General features: G+C 61.9%; 1 protein-coding gene across 1 annotated transcript in view; it reads right to left on the bottom strand.

Annotated features, from left to right (window-relative positions):
• The window catches only part of PRKCZ (protein kinase C zeta), an 85,443-nt gene extending 78,242 nt beyond the window's left edge, over positions 1-7,201 (bottom strand). Inside the window, 4 exon segments of the mRNA XM_079149675.1 lie at positions 407-457; positions 2,235-2,324; positions 3,146-3,267; positions 6,939-7,201. Of these exon segments, the coding sequence (XP_079005801.1) occupies positions 407-457; positions 2,235-2,324; positions 3,146-3,267; positions 6,939-7,009 (334 nt within the window). The 5' untranslated portion in view covers positions 7,010-7,201.
• Between the last annotated feature and the right edge of the window lie 11,030 nt (positions 7,202-18,231).

Raw genomic sequence — 18,231 nt, 5'->3', positions numbered from 1 at the left:
CAGGATGCAGCTGGAAGGACACGGTGTCCTCAGAACCCCGTTCCCGGGCTGCTTCCCACCAGCACACCTGACGGCAGGGGGCCGGCATGGGTCAGGAGTGGGCGGCCACCCGCACCACAGAGCTGCAGGGGCAGCATGCGGCAGGAGGGCCCGGCCTCACCCCTGGGGGCAGGTAGGGCACATCCTGGACCTTCCGCTGTGCTGCCAGGTGGCAGAACCTGTCCCCTCCCAGAAGTAGTGCCCACCAGCCACACCACACACATGGAAGCCACAGGAGTCTGGAGCGCAGTGGACACCCCAGCGGCCAGGTGGCAGCCCAGGGACATGGGCTCTGGGAGGGCAGCCAGCCCGGCCCACACGCACCAGCACCCCCAGGCCCCCGCGGGGAGGCGAGCGCAGCACTCACTGTCTTCTCCTGGACAAGGCATGCCTGGCTGCTCGGGCACACTCGGGAACACTGGGCAAGAAGAAAGAAGGCCACATTAGTGTCCGCCGCAGCTGGCCATGGGCGCCCCTTCACGAGCAGTCTGCCCGGAGCTAGGCGGGCCAGACGTGAGCGCTGAGGACTCGAGGTCCTCAGGGCAGAACCAGGAACCCAGTGCGCCCCGCTCGGGAAGTCCGGGGAGGGGACCGGCAGGCTGCGGAGAGCAAAGCCCACAGGGGAGAACTGCAGATCTGCGCCAATAACGCAACGGAAACGGAGGGACGGAGCTGCCCTGGAGATGAGGTTTTTTACAACGTTTTAACATTTTTTGTTGTACATGGACACAATATTTTATTTATTTTTGTGTGGTACTGAGGATCGAACCCAGCACCTCACACATGCTAAGCAAGTGCTCCACCACTGAGCCACAACCCAACCCTGAAAATTGACTTTTAAAAGCACATTAGATTCTGTTTTTTTATAACATGGGAGTTCAAAATTAATAAGCATCTACCCTGAGTTCTACCATTAGTTATTAAAATATACGTTTATGGCTCGGGAGGCTGAGGCAGGAGGACTGTGAGTTCAAAGCCAGCCTCAGTAATGGCAAGGTGCTGAGCAACTCAGTGAGACCCTGTCTCAAAATAAAACATAAAATAGGGCTGGGATGTGGCTCAGTGGTTGAGTGCCTCTGGGTTCAATTCCCAGTACCAAAAAAAAAAAAAAAAGACATGCTTAGAAAGCACTAAGGGGCAGTGTGCAGCTCAGTGGCAGAACCCTTGCCTACCAGGTGTGAGGCTGTGGGTTCAATTCCCAGTCCGAAACACAAAAACGAAAATGAACTTAGGAAGACTTTTTCTTTATTCTAGAATATAAAGTGAATTTTTAGGTACCATGGCTTTTGGTGTAGAAAGGCAAAATAAACATGCTTGCCATCACAATGAGTAAGTGGATCAGCCTTGGATTTAAATTTAGAACTGCACTTACTGGAAGGACTGAAAAAAGAGTTATCTTAACCAACTGGCCGAGGGTCAGGGACAACAACAGGATAGACAGAAAGCCAAGGGTGACTCTGGCCCCTGATCCCGTCTCAGGCTCGCAGACCACCCCAGATCCCTGGGAAACAAGCCAGGCAGAACCTGGAGTAGACTCGACGTGGCTGGCCAGCACCAGTGTGACACTGTGGCCGCAACAGGCACTCTTGGAACCTGACTGGAGGACGGGGTCTACACGCTGGACCTCAGGGCCAGCACGAGAATGGCCTGGCCCTAACCTTAAGAAGCTGAGGCCACCTTAGCATGCCAAGCCTGATATCAATCCCCAGCCCCAAAAAGAGAGTCCAGCCTGGGGACAAGGTCCAGGTGGAGCACGCGCCTGGCACACTGCACACAGGGAGGCCTGGAGGCCACCCCCTCTGCCCGTGCACCATGGGCCCTGGCTAAGCACAGGCCCCTGAGCACTGTGAAAGGAGCAGCTGGTGAGCTGCTCGCGCTCCCAGCGAAGCCAGCCCAGCAAGTGCGGGCAGGAAGGGTCCAGGACTATGGCCACACTGCCCAGTGGAGGTCAGTAGCCTGCTGACTGCCAGTACCAGCCAGTTTCATTTGGGTCAATAAAGAGCCAGAGAGAAAAATCAAACCCAAACAGTATCATATTCAACGTCCATAAATTCGTGGCACTGTAAGATTTTAAACTGCAACCTGATCCCCCAGGCAGCCTGGCAGAGATGCCCACAGACAAGGGTGGCCCCTGGGGACCCTCGTCTGCACAGACTGCCTGGGCAGACGGAGAAGGTGGGCCAGCCATCGCTCACCGTGGATGACGAGCCCTTCACCCCGGGACTGACAGGCCAGGCGGAAGGCTTCCTCCAGCTCCATCTGCGAGGACACAGTGCAGGGGTCACCTGGACAGGGGAAGACGCACGGCTGAGGCTGACACAGGCAGAGGGCCAAAGATAGCGCCAGCTCCGCACAGCACATGTAAGCTTGCTGTCCAGATCAGCCACCCTGGGGCAGGGTGTGGGACACCAGCCATCCAGACCAGCCAGTGGCCAGCCCTGGGCCCCCACATCAGAGCCAGCCAGTCCCACAAAAGGGCGTCCCTGCACCCACGGCCCCCAGGAGAGCCAGGCAGTAGGCAAGACCAGAGCCCTCTGCTAGTCTGTACAAGGACAGAGGTGTGGAGCCAGCCCTGCGTGACGACATTCCCACCAAAGAGCAGTGGCCACAAGCTCTGCCCACTCCCTGTGTCCTCCACTGACAGAGGCAGTCAGTGGAAGAAGGGCAGCTCCTGGATGTCTCCAACACCTGTTGCTGGATGTGTGCTGGAGGGCGAGAGCAGACAGGGGTAGGGAGAGGTGGGGAGGGCTGGAGGAGACCGAGAGACCGCAGGCCAGGAGGGAGGTGGGCACTGCCTGCAGCTGGCCTCCCCACTCTCCCGAGGAAACATAGGGCCCCTCCTTCCAAAGCCACCAGCCAGGCAAGGCCAGACAGGAGGAAGGCCAGGTGAGGGGGTCAGGACCTGCCCACAACCTCTCCCACTGCTCAAGACCAGAGTCCTCTCCTGAGTACCTCAGGTCCCTCTGTCCACCCCAGACCAGTTTCTATTTAAGCCCCTGAGCCAATCCTGCTCCAGCTGTCCCTGTCGGGGGGAAAGGGGGCCTAAAAGGTTTGATTCATGGCTGACACCGCTCCAGGGCGGGTGCCAGGCGAGGCATGGGCCTACCTTCACTGTCCACCCACTTGAGGGTGAGGGGAAGTTCCTGGTGCAGTTGGCACATGTCCCGCACTTCCTCACAGAGCTCATCGAAGGTCGTGGTGGCGTCCACACTGGTGATCAGGATGTCCCTGGGGCAAGAGGACACCACCGTCACATTCACCACGGTCACATTTGAATGAAAACACTACCGATTAAACAAACTATTGGCCACACAAATGAAATGCGATTTCCCCAAAGACAGCGCAAGAGTCGCTCTACAAACACGTCAAATAGAACCACTGACCACAGGCTTTTAAAATTCCCACCAGGAGATGGAGCAACAGCAGGCGCCCCCTGGTGGAGGTGGGGCAGTGGCACCGGATTCCAATTCTGCCCACAAAGGTACCCAGGGGTGGACACAAACGGGTCAGTTCAAGCCCTTGGGTGTCGCTTCGGGAAAGGACCCTGTCAAACCTCCCATTGAACCTCGCAGGGTGCAAACCATAGTGGCCATGGAAGCAAGAGCTTCACAGAGGTGGAAGAATCAGCGGCTTTGTCAAGGGGCTTGACAGGAGGGAGGCCAGATCAACCTCCCTGCATAGGGGCCTCATTGTTACTTCCAAGTCGCAGACCGTCATTGCCTTTGATCTTTTCTTTCGAAATGGGAAGTGAACCTGGACAGCAGGAGATGGCTCCGGGATCCCAGGTGCCCTTCACTGGTTCTGGGAAACCCAACACCCTCCAGGATCAAGTGGGGACCCGGCTTCCCTGCCTCCCAGGGAGAAGCCTCTTGTTCTGGGTGCAGCTCTGAGCAGGACTCTGCCAAGCTCCTCGAAGCTGTATGGAAAATCTACCTATGGATACCCAGAGTGAGTGAACCCGAGAAGCCCAACATCTGGAGCAAGGGGTCCTGCTGGCGTTGATCCCTGGCCTCCTGCCATGCCCTCCGAATTCTGTCAAACAGGTTTTATAAACAAAGTCAGGGCCACCAGGACCCAGGATCTGAGATGCATCCCATGGCCTCCCAGCAAAGCAGCCCAGGGTCTGCCTGGCCATGAGCCTCACCTGACCTAGACCACCACCCCAGGGGAGGGGCAAACGCCCCCAGCTGCCCGCCTGGAACTACTGGAACTGGCCACCTCTCACTGTTCAGTGTCCCCACGCTCTCCACAGGGACAAGCCCAGCTCATCTTTCCTGCAGCCTGCAGTATCACGGCAGACAAGGAAACTGAGGCACAGAAGGGCCCCCTAACCAGCTGGGGGGGCTCCAGAGTCCAAGCTCCCCTCCCACCTGTCACCTGGGGCTGCCCAGACTTGGTAGCCACACTGCCCACACACTGGCTGCCTGACAGCATTACCAGTCCTGCAGCCAAGAACTCAGGGATTCTGAGGGTGTACCATCCCTCAGCCTTTGACCCCTTCCCGCTACTAGTGGAAGCTATTCTCTGCCCCAACCCCTAGTGCCTGGAAGACAGGTGGGTCACTCCTGTGAAACCCAGGGCTTCAGGCAAGAGGCTGTCCACTTCCAGTCGCATCCCAGTCCTGGGAAGAGCAGTGCCTCTGAGCCCTTTAGGAGAGAGCCCTGGGCAGGGGCCAGTGGCTCTTAATGGCCTGGGGAGTCATCACCACTCTGGCTGGCCAGCCTCACTGGACCCTGCATCCTGAATGCAGACGTTTGGAAGAGCAGCCTGAGCAGGAGGGAGAGCCCAGCAGCCTGGGAGGCGGACTCCACTCCCGGATCGCCGCGGCCTCTGAACACATGGGTGCTGCCCAAACCCTCTCAGACTCGTGGGTGACCACTGGGGTGAGACGTGAGACCCTGACCTCGAGCCTCAGAGGGATTAGGACAGTTAGGGGGACAGATGGCCATCACATCATTCTCATCTAAAAATAGGTTTCAGTACGTAGGATCCTCAGCTGTGACCCTGGGCCTCGCATGGGGCAGTGTCTCACCCCAGACCCAGGCCTTTCCAAAGCGGAGAGCTAGCCTAGGCAGCCACTTTCCAGACACCATTGACTTGGTGCCCAAGCCCTGAAGAGGTGGTCTGCAGACGCACTTCAGGTGGGAAGGGGAGGCAGGAGGAGCTGGATGGGGAGGGCCCTCTTCATGGAGGGGGAGAAGCACTGAAAGGGGGGGGTGGAGGAAGGAGGGAGGGCGCAGGGAGAGGGGAGGGGGGAAGAAGAAGGGAGGGACAGGGCAGCGGGGAAAGGAAGAGGGCAGGGGCTCCACCTACCCAGTCCTGGAACCCTGAGGCAACAGGTTGAATTACTGCACTGTAACCAAAGCACTCCCCAGGGGCCGGAGCAAGGGAGGGGGCAGACTGGGAGTGTGGCCGGGACTGGGGGCGGGGCACTGCCTGCAAGGTCCCGTTGCACCTGGAGGTGCTGGCTGAACTGGCACTGGGGGATGCTGGAGGTGTGGCGCCCACCCACGGTACAGATCCCCTCAGTAGGATCAGCCCCAGCTTAAGTCTGGTGGTTCCAGGTGGAGACTGGAACACGTCTCTGGGAAGCTGACAGGTGCTCAGCTCAGAACAGGCCAGCAGGATGCTTGGGGGTCTGATGGCACTGGCCTAGCTTCCACTCTCCCCTTTCCAGGCTAGAGACAGAACTGACCTCCACTTTTCAGGTGGGGCTAGAGAGTCAGGTCCCCTCTTCCTTCTGACTCTGCCACCCCGCACCCCCACCGCAGGTGCATGTCAAAGGGAGAGGCACTAGGCTGGAGGGGCCCAAGGGTCTCAGGGAGAGACAGCCAAGTTTCAATGAGAGGCCGGGAGTCAAGCAGCCCCTGAAGCCCAAACTCCTCAGAGTCAGAGGGGACACCACCTGTGGCCACCATGTCCCACCACTTCAGTCCACTCCTCCCAAGGATGGGCCAGAAGAGGCGCAGGTTGCAAGACCCCCAGCAATGTGAGCGCCCAGTTCACTGTGCTCCCTCCCAGCAGTGGGACCCTCCAACCTGGAGCGCCAGCCCCGTCTCAGCTGGGGCTCCTGCAGCTGAAGGAAGAAGCCAATGAGCCAGTCCTCCCCACCCGCTGTCTACACAGGTGACGCTGGATCCTTCCCCTGTGCCTGGGCAAAACCAGCCACCTGGGCAAAGTGCCCTCCGCAGCTCCCCGACATTGACCCCTGTGCGGCTGCTTGCCACACTTCACAGCCAGATGGGTGGAGTACAGGATGCAGTGAATGACCAACCCCAAAGCCCGCCTCCAGTAAACTGACGGGTCTCCACCCTGTCCTGGTGCAAATGCTATCAAACCTGCCAGAGACGCTCTTCCCACCACCACGGTGGCTTATGGCCATGGCCTTCACCTGGGTCACGGGCTTTCCTTAAACGGACACGTCTTAAACCAAGGGCCAGTGTACAAGTTTTCAGTTTGACAAAAACTTTTTTTTGAGTCTTTACAGGGTTGGGGCCTGACGCACTTTCCGGTGAAAATGTCAACAACAGTGACCAGGGCTGGGGAGCGCGCAGCAACGCCCGCCGCCCGCGCCGCGGGGTCCCGCAGGGCAGGTGCTGGCCCCGAGAAGCCCAGCCGCGGGGGACGGCCCCGCGGGGACGCGCGCCGCAGTGCTCAGGCCGGGCCCACCCGCCCCGCCCTCCAGGTTTCCCCCCGGAGACGTCAAGGGCGTCTCGGGCGCGGAGTCGCCCGGGGCCGCCTCCCGGAGCTGCAGTGTCAGGACCTCCCGGGACGCCCCCGGGCCCCGAGGGGCCGCGCCGTCCCCTCCCTCCGCGCTGCCGCCCGCAGCGGCGTCGAACGGGCCCGACAGCCGCGGTCCGGCTGCCCGCGCGCCCGACCGTCGGGCGCCGCGCGCTCACCCGCTGTAGTGCGCCTTCAGGCGGACGCGGCCGCCGCTCCCGTCCATCTTGGGGCTGGTCCTGCTGGGCATGGCGCGCTCCGCCGGCCGCCGTCAGCGCCGCTCCCGGGACGCTCGGGCCATGGCGCGGGGCGCCGGCGGCGGACAGGGGCGCCAGGTGGGGCGGACGGCGGAACGCGGAAGGGGAGCGCGCCGCGGGGACCGACGGCGCGGCCCCGCCAACTCCGCGGAACTTGGGCGGCGGGCGGGGCGGGTGGGCGCGGCCGGCGGGTACGCGCAGGGGCGGGGGGCGCGCACGGAGCCCGGCGTCCGGCGGGAGGCGGTGTCCGAACTTTGCCGACTGGGCCAGCCGGCGGCCAATCCGCCGGGCGGGCGGTCCCGGGGCGGGGGCCGCGGCACCTGCGGCCAATGAGGGCGAGGCGGGGCCGCCACCTGGGCCAATCCTCGGGGGACCGCGCGGTCGCCGCCCAATGGCGCGCGCGGGGCGGACTACCTGTCGGGCGGGGCGCGGCCACCTGCGGCCAATGGGAGCGCGCGGCGGCGGCTCTGCCCGGCAACGGGCAGGGCGGCGAGGGCCTCCGCCAGCCTCGGGGACCCCCGGCGGCCCGGGCCTGCCCTCCGCGTCGGCCCCTGGAGGCCGCGGTGCCAAGGTGGGCCTCGCGGCCTTGGACGCGCACGTTCTCGGCTCCCGCGGACCCGCCCACCGAGTGGGCACTAGCGAGCCCGGGCGGTGGCGGCGAGCGCGGGTCTGAGGCGCTGGTCCAGGACCGCGGGCGCGGGTAGCGGGTGGCTCAGGAGCGCGGGCCGAGGGAGCCGCGCCTCCCGGCGTTAGCCGCCGTCTCTAAGGCCGCGGAGCAAAGAACCTGGCCAGCTTCCCGACCCCCTCCTGCCCCTTAGGCATCCACGCTCCCCAGCGGGGAAGAGTTGTCTACACTCGCTGCCGCCGCTCCAATTCACTTCTCGACCTGGGCAAATCCTGGACGATTGTAAGGCCTCTCGGTCTTCGTTTTCGCCCCACAGATTCTTCTGGCGCCGGGCGACCTGGAGGACCGCACGGAGAGCCCTGTGGTCGTAGCTCTCCCCGGGGGCGGGCGGTGGCAGACCTCTTGACGGCGCCCACCTCGGCGGCGCTGACGTGTTTCCCAGTGAAGCCTCGCGAGGCGCCTGCCCGCTTCGGAGACAGCCGTGATCCCAGGCTTTTCCTGACCTGATCTGTGGCTGCGAGTTTTGGAGAGGGTGCTTCTTTCCAGATCTCCTCCGTCCCCTCCTCCTGATCACACGCCTTGAAAACGGGGTGCTCGTAGCCTCAGCCACTGCCACCCTGCCTGTCCCCACCTCAGTCAGTGCCAGCTCCCTCTTTTCAGGGGTTCAGCCTCAAAACCTTGGAGTCTCCTTTGACCCGCCCTCCCTCCACCTGCAGATCCGAACAGCTCCCCCTTCCACACACTCCCAGGACCTAACCACACGCCACCACAGGCTCTGTGCTAGGACTGTTGCAGCAGCCGCCAGTTTCCTTGACACCTAGTCACTGATGTCCAGTGTTCAGAAGCCTCCACTGGTGCCTATTGCTCCGGGGTGACAGCCGAGTCCTCAGCACCACCCACAGGCCCTACGGCACCTGGGGCCACAGTCCTCTCTCTCTCTCCATTCCCCTGCCCAGCCACCTGACCTCCTTGCAGGTTCTGGCCTCAGGACCCTTGCAAGTGTGGTTCCTTCTCCAGACGTGCCTTCCCAAATCATCTGCCAGACTTCTTCGAGTCTGTACCTAACATACCCAGTGCCCGCATGAGCAGTTTGTTCCCCTGTCCCCAGCTCAGGCATGCAGAACTCTAGGGTCCTCTGCTGGGCATGAGGGGAAGGGGGACCAGGGTGGACGCAGCCTGGCAGGACGGGGCAGTGATTGGCAGCAATCTGCGCCCAGGAGGCAGGGGGCCTGCTGGCAGCAACCAACCTCCTCCCCCTGTACCAGGCCCTGCAGTCAACACCGTTGCCAAGGCTGTGGCCTTGACCCCCTGGCCATCCGGAGCCCCCCCCCCCCCCCGCACTAGGCCTTGAGCACTTCCTGCTGGCCTGCTGGGATGGCTTGGTGTGCACAGGCCACCCTGGAGGGGGTCCTCAGGCACCCTAGCACTCCCCCCATGATGTGCGATTGACTGGACACCATTTCTCAGATGCCCCACCCAAGGCCCCACTGGACACAACGGCCCTTGTCCAGCCCCAGAGCTCTTGCTAACCAGGGCAGGCCTTCTGGGTGAGGGGTCAAGGGCCCCCTGCTGGAAGCTGGTTTCCAGGGTCACTGCCGGTCCCCCAGTCCTGGGGAAGGAGGGACGCAGGAGCTGCTGGCTGGTCTCAGAGGGCGGAGCCTGTTTTCTGGGGGTAGGGGAGGAGGGGACACCTAATCCGGAAGGCCTCAGTGGGGTCCCATCCCCCAGCCTTGGACCTGCGCATCGGGGGTGGAGTGGGGGAGTCAGTGCAGCTCTGCAGAGACTGCAGCAGAGGGCCAGGGTCACCCTGCTGTCAGGAAAACCTCCCAGCCTCCCTCCCAGGGCTCCACCCACCCTGCCCTGCCCTTCCTCTCCGAGGGGGTCTGGCAAAACAAAGGCCCCGCCCAGGCCCTGGGACCTCCTGGAGGAGGGGGGCCCATGGCTGGGGGAATTCCAGCAACCCCCAACCTAGAGGCCCCTGGGAGAGGAGGGTGCTGGCCTGAGGGACAGGCAGGCAAGCCTACAGAACAGTCACCAGGGTCGCCACGTTGCCTGGCAATAGGTCAGTGTGTGTTCCCAAGTTTGCTGACACTCCCGTCAGGCTGGACCCCTTTCTGTCCACTGGCCTCTCTCGGCACCTGGCAGCTGGTGGAAGGTGTGAGTGAATGAACAGGTGAGTGCTCCTCAGGATTGCTGGAGCCAGTTCCTAGGGCCTCGGGCTCTGTCCCCACAAGGGAGACACCCCTGTCACTTCCTGGCCACCAGCAGGCAGTCTATGGTCTAAGACAGGTTTCAAGGACTCCATGGGGGCCATCCAGGGCAGGTGGGGCACGGCGGTGACCCTTGGAACCTGCCAGGCGGAGCAGACACCAGTTGAAGAGGTGACCTTTGGAGCAGAGAAGAGCCCTGCAACTGCAGGTCCTCTCCTTAGTCAAGTTCCACACCTCCCCCAGGTGTGCGGAGGGGACCAAGCAGGGGTCCAGTGGTTGGCAGAGGGCAGAGTGAGGGCTGGGACATCCAGACCCCTGACCCTCAGGAAGGACTGGCTCTCCAGTGGCACCAGCCTTACCCTCAGCTCCCTCTGACAGGGACCCTGTGGTGGGATCCTCCGCAAAGGGGTTTCTGCTCTGCCCGCGTCAGCAGCCCAGCCCAGCCCAGCTTGTGGTGGGTCAGGCCGGCTCCCGGGTCCCCTGCCAGGTGCGAGTCTGACCTGGGTGGGGCCTGGCCAGGACCCCTCAGGCCACAGGAAGGGCCCAGAACATCTGCTGACGGTGCCTGGTGCTGAGCTGAGGGCCCGTGGCAGATGTTTCCTCTGTCACGGATCACGGGCTTGGGAGGAGCCGGCTCCAGCGGCAACACCCACCTCACTGATGCGGCCGATGTTGAGGGCCTGCGAGGTGCCGCAGTGGCTAGGGTGGGCTAGGGTGGTACCCGCATGGGGCCCGCGTGCTGGTGGGGACAGGCCCCTGTCTACGTACCACATGGACCTGCAAGATGGCAGCTGTGCTGGGGACAGGAGACCAGGTCCTGGAGGACAGGCTGGTTCTGGGACCTGGGATGTGGGCAGTGGAACCTGTGGCGCTGGGGAGCAGGGAGGTCGATGAGAACTGTGGCGTGCAGGAGGGTGGGGAGGGCGACATGGCCGGGGAGTCCTCCACAGAGTGGGCGTGAAGGAGTGTGTGGTCCACGTGTGTGCGTGTGTGTGTGCGCACACCCAGGTGCCTGTGTGTGGTCCACGTGTGTGCGTGGGCATCAGGGTGACTGTGTGTGTGGTCCCGTGTGTGTGTGTGTGTGTGCGCACACCCAGGTGCCTGTGTGTGGTCCACGTGTGCGCATGTACACCTGGGTGCCTGTGTGTGTGGTCCATGTGTGCGCGTGTGTACCCGGGAGCCTGTGTGTGTGTGTGTGTGTGGTCCATGTGTGCACGTGTGCACCAGGGTGCCTGTGTGTTAGGTCCACGTGTATATATGCATCCAGGTGACTGTGTATTGTCCATGTATGTACATGTGCACCAGGGGGCCTGTGTGTGCAGTCCACATGTATGCGTGTGCACCCGGGTGACTATGTGTGGTCCACGTGTGTGCGTATGCATTCAGGTGCCTGTGTGGTCCATGTGTGTGTGTACCCAGGTGCCTGTGTGTGTGGCCCACATGTGTGTGTGTGCTCTCGGATGACTGTGGTCCACATGTGTGCGTGTGCACCTGGGTGCCTGTGTGTGGTCCACATGTGTGTAAACCCAGGTGCTTGTGCATGGCCCACATGTGTGTGCATGCACTCGGGTGCCTGTGCGTGCACAATCCTCGGTTGTGTGCACCTGGATGACTGTGTGTGGTCCACATGTGTGTGCACCCCAGTGCCTGTGTGTGGTCCACATGTATGTGCATGCACCCAGGTGCCTCTGTGTGTGGTCCTCGTGTGTGTGCACCAGGGTGGCTTGTGTATGGTCCACGTGTGTTGCAGGTACACCCAGATGACCATGTGTGGTTCACGTGTGTGTGCACCAGGGTGCTTGTGTATGGTCCACGTGTGTGTACGTGCACCCGGATGACCATGTGTGTGCAACAGGGTGCCTGTGTGTGAGGTCCACATGCATGTGTGTGGCTGCAGATGTCTGCACTCCTGTGTGTGTGTATGCATCCATGTGCTTTTGCCTCTGGACACCACTTTGGTTTTCTGCCTGTGATTGGACATGTTTCTCCTGCAATCCAGCCTCCCCGCCCACTGCTGCTGGTGTTGGCTGGGTGGGCGTCCACCTCTGGGTGCCAGGAGCTTCGTCTTTCTCAGCAAGCGCAGTGCCAAGTTTCCCCAGGAGGGGGCATAGGAGGGACGCTGCTTCCCCACAGTGGTGCCTGGCTCCTGGGGCCTCCATCCTCCACTCAACCACTGGCCTGGGTCACAGGGGTGCTTTGTCCTCTGTCCTCCTCTAACACCGCACAGCCCTGCCTACCTGGCCCCCAATACAGGTGCTTCTATTTCCCCATCCCATCTTTGGCTGCTTCCTGCCCCAGCCTGGACGCAGCCCACAGAGCCCTACCTGTGGCAGCAGCATCCCTTCCACACAGGGGACCCAGCCTGAGGCCCCCTGGTCTGCCTGGGGTGGCCGTCCTCAGACCCTGGCCCTACACACTGCTCATTCACCATAGTGGAGGGTTTCTGGTCATCCTGTGGTCCCTGGAGCATCTGTGGATGGACCTGGACACAATCTGAGTGTCTCCTGTGGGTATGTTCTGGGACCTCATTCTCCCTGTGTCCTTCCCTGTGTCCACTGTATGTGCTCCCTGTTTCCTCCCTGTGTCCTCCTTGTGTCCTCATTTTGTCCCCATGTATTCCCCATGTCCTCCCTGTGTGTGCCCCATATCCACCCAGTGTCCTCCCCATGTCCACCCTGTGTCCACTCCATGTCCTCCCTATGTCCTTATTTTGTCCCCGGGTGCTCCCCATGTCCTCCCTGTGTATTCATTTTGTCCCCGTGCCCTCATCTTGTCCCTGTGTGCTGGACCTCTGTGTTGTGTCTCTGCCATTCTCCATTCTGCCACTCTCATGCCACTCTTGTGGGGTCAACCTGGAGCTGCGTCCAGCGGAGGCGAGACAGCTGGGAAAGTTTTCTCTGTCCGTGGGTAGACGGGGGGCTGACTTGGGGATGGGGTGCCACAACCCTGCAGGAAGCACATTTTCCTCCCACTCAATCTTGGCATGTCTGTGACCTCCCTTGGGGACCTCCTGAGGGGGTGGGAGTCCTGGCTGGGGCTCTGCAAGGCTTTGGCGGGGCTGGGGCCTGATGTCCCTGCGGGACACGTGCCACACCCCCTCTCCATGTGGGACATGCCACAGGGTGGAGCCACTGTCCTTGGTGCTGGCTGAGGCAACCTGGTCAGGGTACTGGACAGACCACGCCTGGGCTCCCAGGCTGCAGGGTGGTGGGTGAGGCTGGAAGTGGAGTCTGCCCTGCGCCTCCCTCGGGGCCTGGGGTTATTTAAGACCCAGTGGAGGCCAAGGAGCCTGCCAGAGCCATGTCGCCATGGCAATGCTGACAGCCCCTCCTGCTTCCGCTGTTTCAGCTCCCGGAGGCTGAAGCCCGCAATGGCGGGGTGGGGGAAGGCCTCCAACCCTCAGCCTGAGCTGGGGCCTGGAATCCCGCCACACACGTGTGTCTGAGGGGACCTGCTGCCAGTGGACTCCACTGCCCAACCCCGCCCTCCTGGTTTCCTCTCCCTTTTCTGAGACCAAGCTTGTTGCGGGATACGGCTGAGGCCGGGCACTGTTCACACACTGCCCAAAGGCCAGGCTGCCAGGGTGGCGTCCTTCAGGTCCCTGGCCTGGCAAGGCTGTGGGAGAAGAGGCGCCTGCCGCCCACTTGGACTGTCCTCCGGGGAGCAGCCCACAGGAGGCATGGAGCTCCCGGGCCTCGGCCTCGGTCAGCCTGATAGTGCCCCCACCAGGCACCACCTAAGGAAAGACCCGGAAATGCTACAGCTCTTGTCGCACCAGACGTAGTCTCTAAGACGTTTGCCTGCGTCCAGGGTGGGAGGCGGCTGTGGCCGGCCGCAGAGGGGAGCCCAGTCCACTGTGAACTCCGCTTGGCCCCAGTTCCTGGCCTTCGAGACAAAGGTGGTGCGTGCACACACCAGGAACTCACTGGGGCCAGGAGCAAGCCCCTCCACCAGGACAGGAGGCGGGTCCCTCCCGGTGGTGCTCGTCCCCGCTCTCCTTGGAAAGCGTCCCATCTGCCCCTTGCAGAGAAGGCCCTTGGACCTCATCACTGAGAGTCAGGAGCCTGCTGACCCTTCCCCTGCCAAGGCCCCTCCAGGACAGGCCCTCATTCAGCCTTCAATGCACCTTGGGGGACATGTGCCCCCACCATGTGGTGAGCTACTGCAGCTTTGAGAGATGCGCCACCTTCCTGGGGTCTGTGCAGGCACCCAGGGCATGGGCCTCAGTGCACCTGTCCACTTCTGCACAGGACCTCGAGGACACTGAGAACTGTGTCATCAGGGTGACCCGAAGTGACCCATGCAAGTCAGGCTTCCAAGAGATGTCACCCAACCCTGCCCCACACCGCCGGGAAGTGTGGCGTCCTTGATGGCCAGGGAAATGGGACTGGGGGCCCATCCCAGGCTGAAGACTCAAAGCTTGGGGCCAAGCTGGCTGCCCAGAACTTGTGCCCTGGGCATCCAGGAGGGACCCTGCTGAGGGAAAGGGCACCCTGAGGGGTCAGCAGACCTGTTGAAATGGTGCCTGCAGGTGTGACCCTGTCAGGAGCGTCTGCTGACCTGGGTGGGCAGTCAGCACTGGGCCCCCTCATGCCTGTCCAGGAGTCCTTCCCCGGCCTCGCTGGCCTGGGCTCCTCGCATGGGATGAGGGCCACTCCAGCTCCCTCCAGGTTGGGTGGCTGTCTAGCATAAGAATTTCTTCCTTCCCAGGAGCTGCGTGCCTGAGCTCAAGGTCAGAGCTGGTAGGACCCTTGCGCAACCTGCTCAGGCAGGGCACTGCCACAGCAGCTAGGCATCCTGTGCCCTTGCACAGGAACAGTCCCAGGCTCCGGGCTTGCCACAGCCATGAGGGCATCAGTGACTGCTCTCCTGTCCTCCGTCACCACCTTCAACAGGTGCAACCTGAGGGGTGCAGAGTCCTGCGTCTGTGGCCACTTTGAGGAGGTGGGAAGGCTGCTGTGGGGACTCTTGTTGTCCTGCAGATGTGAGTGAACCAAAAGCTTAATCCTCGTCTCCAAGGCCAATTAATGCCGATTTAAGAATAAGGACATGATTTTGAGAAAAAGGAAAAAAGTCGTTTTTTTGCTTTGTTAGCAAAGGAGAAACACAAGGGGCCCGTGCCTGAGCCTGTGGCTCTGCCCCTCAGGAGGAGCAGGGGGATTTTAAAGGAGCTATTAAAAGGCTCCATTCTGGGGGTGCCGTGACACTCTCCGGCCCGGCCGAGGACGGGTTGGGGCTCACTCGTTAACTTGGGAGTCATTCACTTCCCGGATCCTCAGCAGGCCTCTCCTTCCTGTGGAGCACAGAGAGCTCAGAGAGCTCAAGCTTGTTCCCTGCCTCCAGGTTAGGGAGGGGGAGAGGGGAAGAGGGGAAGGAAAACGAGTCCCTTTTAAAATGAGCTTCAGAGCCACAGGCAGAAGGAGAAGTGGACCACTGCTCCCCAACCCTGCGTCCTGGGAGGGGCAGCCTGACCTCGGCCCTTCCCAGGGACCAGGGGTGGGACAGCTACATCACAGGACCTGGACGGGAAGACTGGGCCACTTGCCTTTCCTTAATAGGCACAGCTGGAGTTCTGGAGCCACAGCTGGCTCCCTGGGTCTGTTCCGTGACTCCTCTGCGCCCCACAGATGGTGCCTGGGTGTGGGCATGGGGTCGGGTGGCTGAGAGACCTGCAGGCCCACATCCCAGGGCCCCAAGACCCCATGGACCTGGCGATGGCAAGCCGGCCTGGTGGCTGTTGCCCTGGGCGTCCCATGCACCCACAGCTGACCCCACAGCTGGAACTTTCTAGCACTGTGTAGAGTCTGATATTTTACCAGCTGGTCTGCCTGGGTCTCACAGTCACTCCCCACAGCACCAAGAGTGTGTGGGCACCTCTGCCCCAGACCCCCTTTCCACAAAACCCACAGGAGCAACAGGGTGCACCTGGGTAGTGGTACACAATGGAGGACCAACCCTGAGTTTAAGGGTCTGCATATGTTACAGTGGGTGGCAAAGAGCCCACCCTTTGCCTGGGAGGAGACAACTCCAACAGGACACCCTTGGAGGCAGGGCGCACAGCGCGGGTGAAGGCCGCAGAAACACCAGCATGAAGAGCTCCCAGTGGGCAGCATGGCCCTCCCAGCAGGGGTGGCTGTCCCCCACCCTGTTGGAAGGTGACCCCTCTAAGTCTCTGCCTGGGTGTCCATTCAGCTCCTTGGCCCCTGCACATCCTCAGCCTCCTCCCGGCGTCCCTCCCTTGGCCTCGGGGAGCAGTGGAAAAACTCCCTAGAGGCCCAGGCTGGTGGGCTAGACAGTCCCCCACTGGCCCCACCACTGTGCCCTCCTGGAATAGGGGCAGATGCTGCCCTTAAAATCCACACCCTGGCCTCTGGTGCACCAAAAGCCAAAGCCCTCATCATGTGTGCTGACCTGGTGAGACGAAGTCACTGGAGGGGGAACTGGGCACAGGGGCCCACAGCGGGCTCCTCCTCTTCCTTCCCACAGGCAGGGCTGCGAGAGGGGCTTCTCAACTCATAGGGTCCATTCTTCTCCTCAGGGCAGAAAGCTTGGGACCTGCCCTAGCCACACCATGGAGTAAATCATGAGTCCCAGGGTCACCCAGGCCTGTTGGACCTGGGCAGGGGGTTTGGCGATGGCTGCCCTGACTGTGAAGCTCGTCTTGCTGCAGACTAAACCTCAGTGCCAACTGACACTCCTGCATTTCTTCTTGGAGACAAACTGCCCCCGGATGGGAACCTTGGGCCAAGTGACAGAAGTAGTGCCAGGTGCTGGGTGACCACGAGAGCTAGACTCTGCTGCAGGTGCTTTTCCTAGAGGGACACCTGCTAGAGCCACAGCAGCCCCAAGAGGAAGGGCCACTGCCTCCTGCTCTGCAGGCTGGTACCAGGGCTTCAGGCCCCATCGCGGTGACAGACACCTGGCGGGAGCTCACAGGGGGAGCCCTGCCGGCTCACGGCCTTGGAGCTCAGTCCGCGGCCGTGTGGACCCATCGGTTTGGGACAGTGGCAAGGCAGCACACCATGGTGGGGAACAGAGCTGCCCACCACCTGGCAGCCAGGGGCAGAGACAGAAAGCAGAAGGAGCTGGGTCCCCGTGTCCCTCAAGGGCACGCTCCAGTGACAGCTCCAAGCTGCAGCCGGTGGCTCCTCAGAGCCTCGGGGCAGGGGAGCCAGAGCTGCCAGCCCAGCCCTCAGAGGCTCTTGCTCTTCCCATCTCGCCACAGGAGCGTCGCCCCACCTCTGCCCCCTTCTTCCCTTGGCCTTCTCCCCATGTCTGTGAGCTCTCATAGAAGGACCAGAGGCCGGACACAGCAGTGGGCTCATCCTAATGCAGGGTGACCTCATCTTACATCTTCAAAAACTGCTTCCAGTGAGGTCACCTTCCCAGTACCAGGGTTAGGACTTGCTGATCTTCAGGGACACTTTCCACTCTGCACTTGTCCTTCTCAGGATCTGCATGTCTTCTCCCACTGCATCCCACACCCATCGGCGGGACCAAGTCCCTGCACAGCCTGAGCAGTGCCCGCAACCTGTCCCAGCAGGAGCCCTGGTCAGGTGTGCAAGTGAGCTGGGGCTGCTGCAGGGGAGGAGCGTGGGCAGGGGAGGAAGTCCTGCTGCACCCCAGTGCATGCTGGGATGGGTTCACTCGACCACGCCGAATCCTCCTGTTATTCCCATCTGTGGAGCCAGAGCCCTCATGGTAGAAAGGACCAAGTCAAAGTCTGGGGGCAGCCCTCGTGGGTGCAGCTGGTGGGCAGACGCCCCCAGGGTTGGTACCTCCCTCTGGACTGAGTTGAACAGCCTTCTCCCAGAACCTCAGAATGACTTTACTGGGAAACGGGGTCTTTGCAGATGTAGGTGGTTAAGATGTCATGTGCTGAAGTAGGGTAAGGCGTGAAGCAAGTGCAGGGCACCCTGGAGGAAGAGAGGCCCAGAGACAGATGCCACTGACGATGGAGGCAGCTGTGGGGGGCACGGGCCAGAGGACCAAGGATGGCCACTGCAGTAGGAGCACAGAGCCTGGCCCAGGTTCTCCCTGGAGCCTCCCCAGGGGGCCAAACCTACCCACGCCTGGCTCTGCGGCTTGCCACCTCCGGAGCTCTGAGAGCAGCGGCTTCTGCCGTTGTAAATCCTCTGGTTTGTGGCACTTGGTTCTGGCAGCCTTAGGAAGAGAGCTCCCGACCCCCCACGTAAACTGCCTGCACCCAGGGCCCTGCTGGGCTCCGCCTAAGGGAGCCCATGGCTGAGAGGAGGGGCAGGGTTGGTCCTCGCATTGGGGCTAGTCCTGCCCTTGCTGCAGGAGAAGCTGGGCACTGTCTCCCCACACCCTGGGCCCCCGCCTCAGCCTCCAGGGAGCTTTAGAAGTCCCTGTTTCCAGC

This window comes from Sciurus vulgaris, assembly GCF_902686455.1.
Source record: "Sciurus vulgaris genome assembly, chromosome: 1".
Lineage (NCBI taxonomy): Eukaryota > Metazoa > Chordata > Mammalia > Rodentia > Sciuridae > Sciurus > Sciurus vulgaris.
Note: the sequence above shows the minus strand (reverse complement) of the source record. Positions and strands in the feature narration are given on the sequence as shown.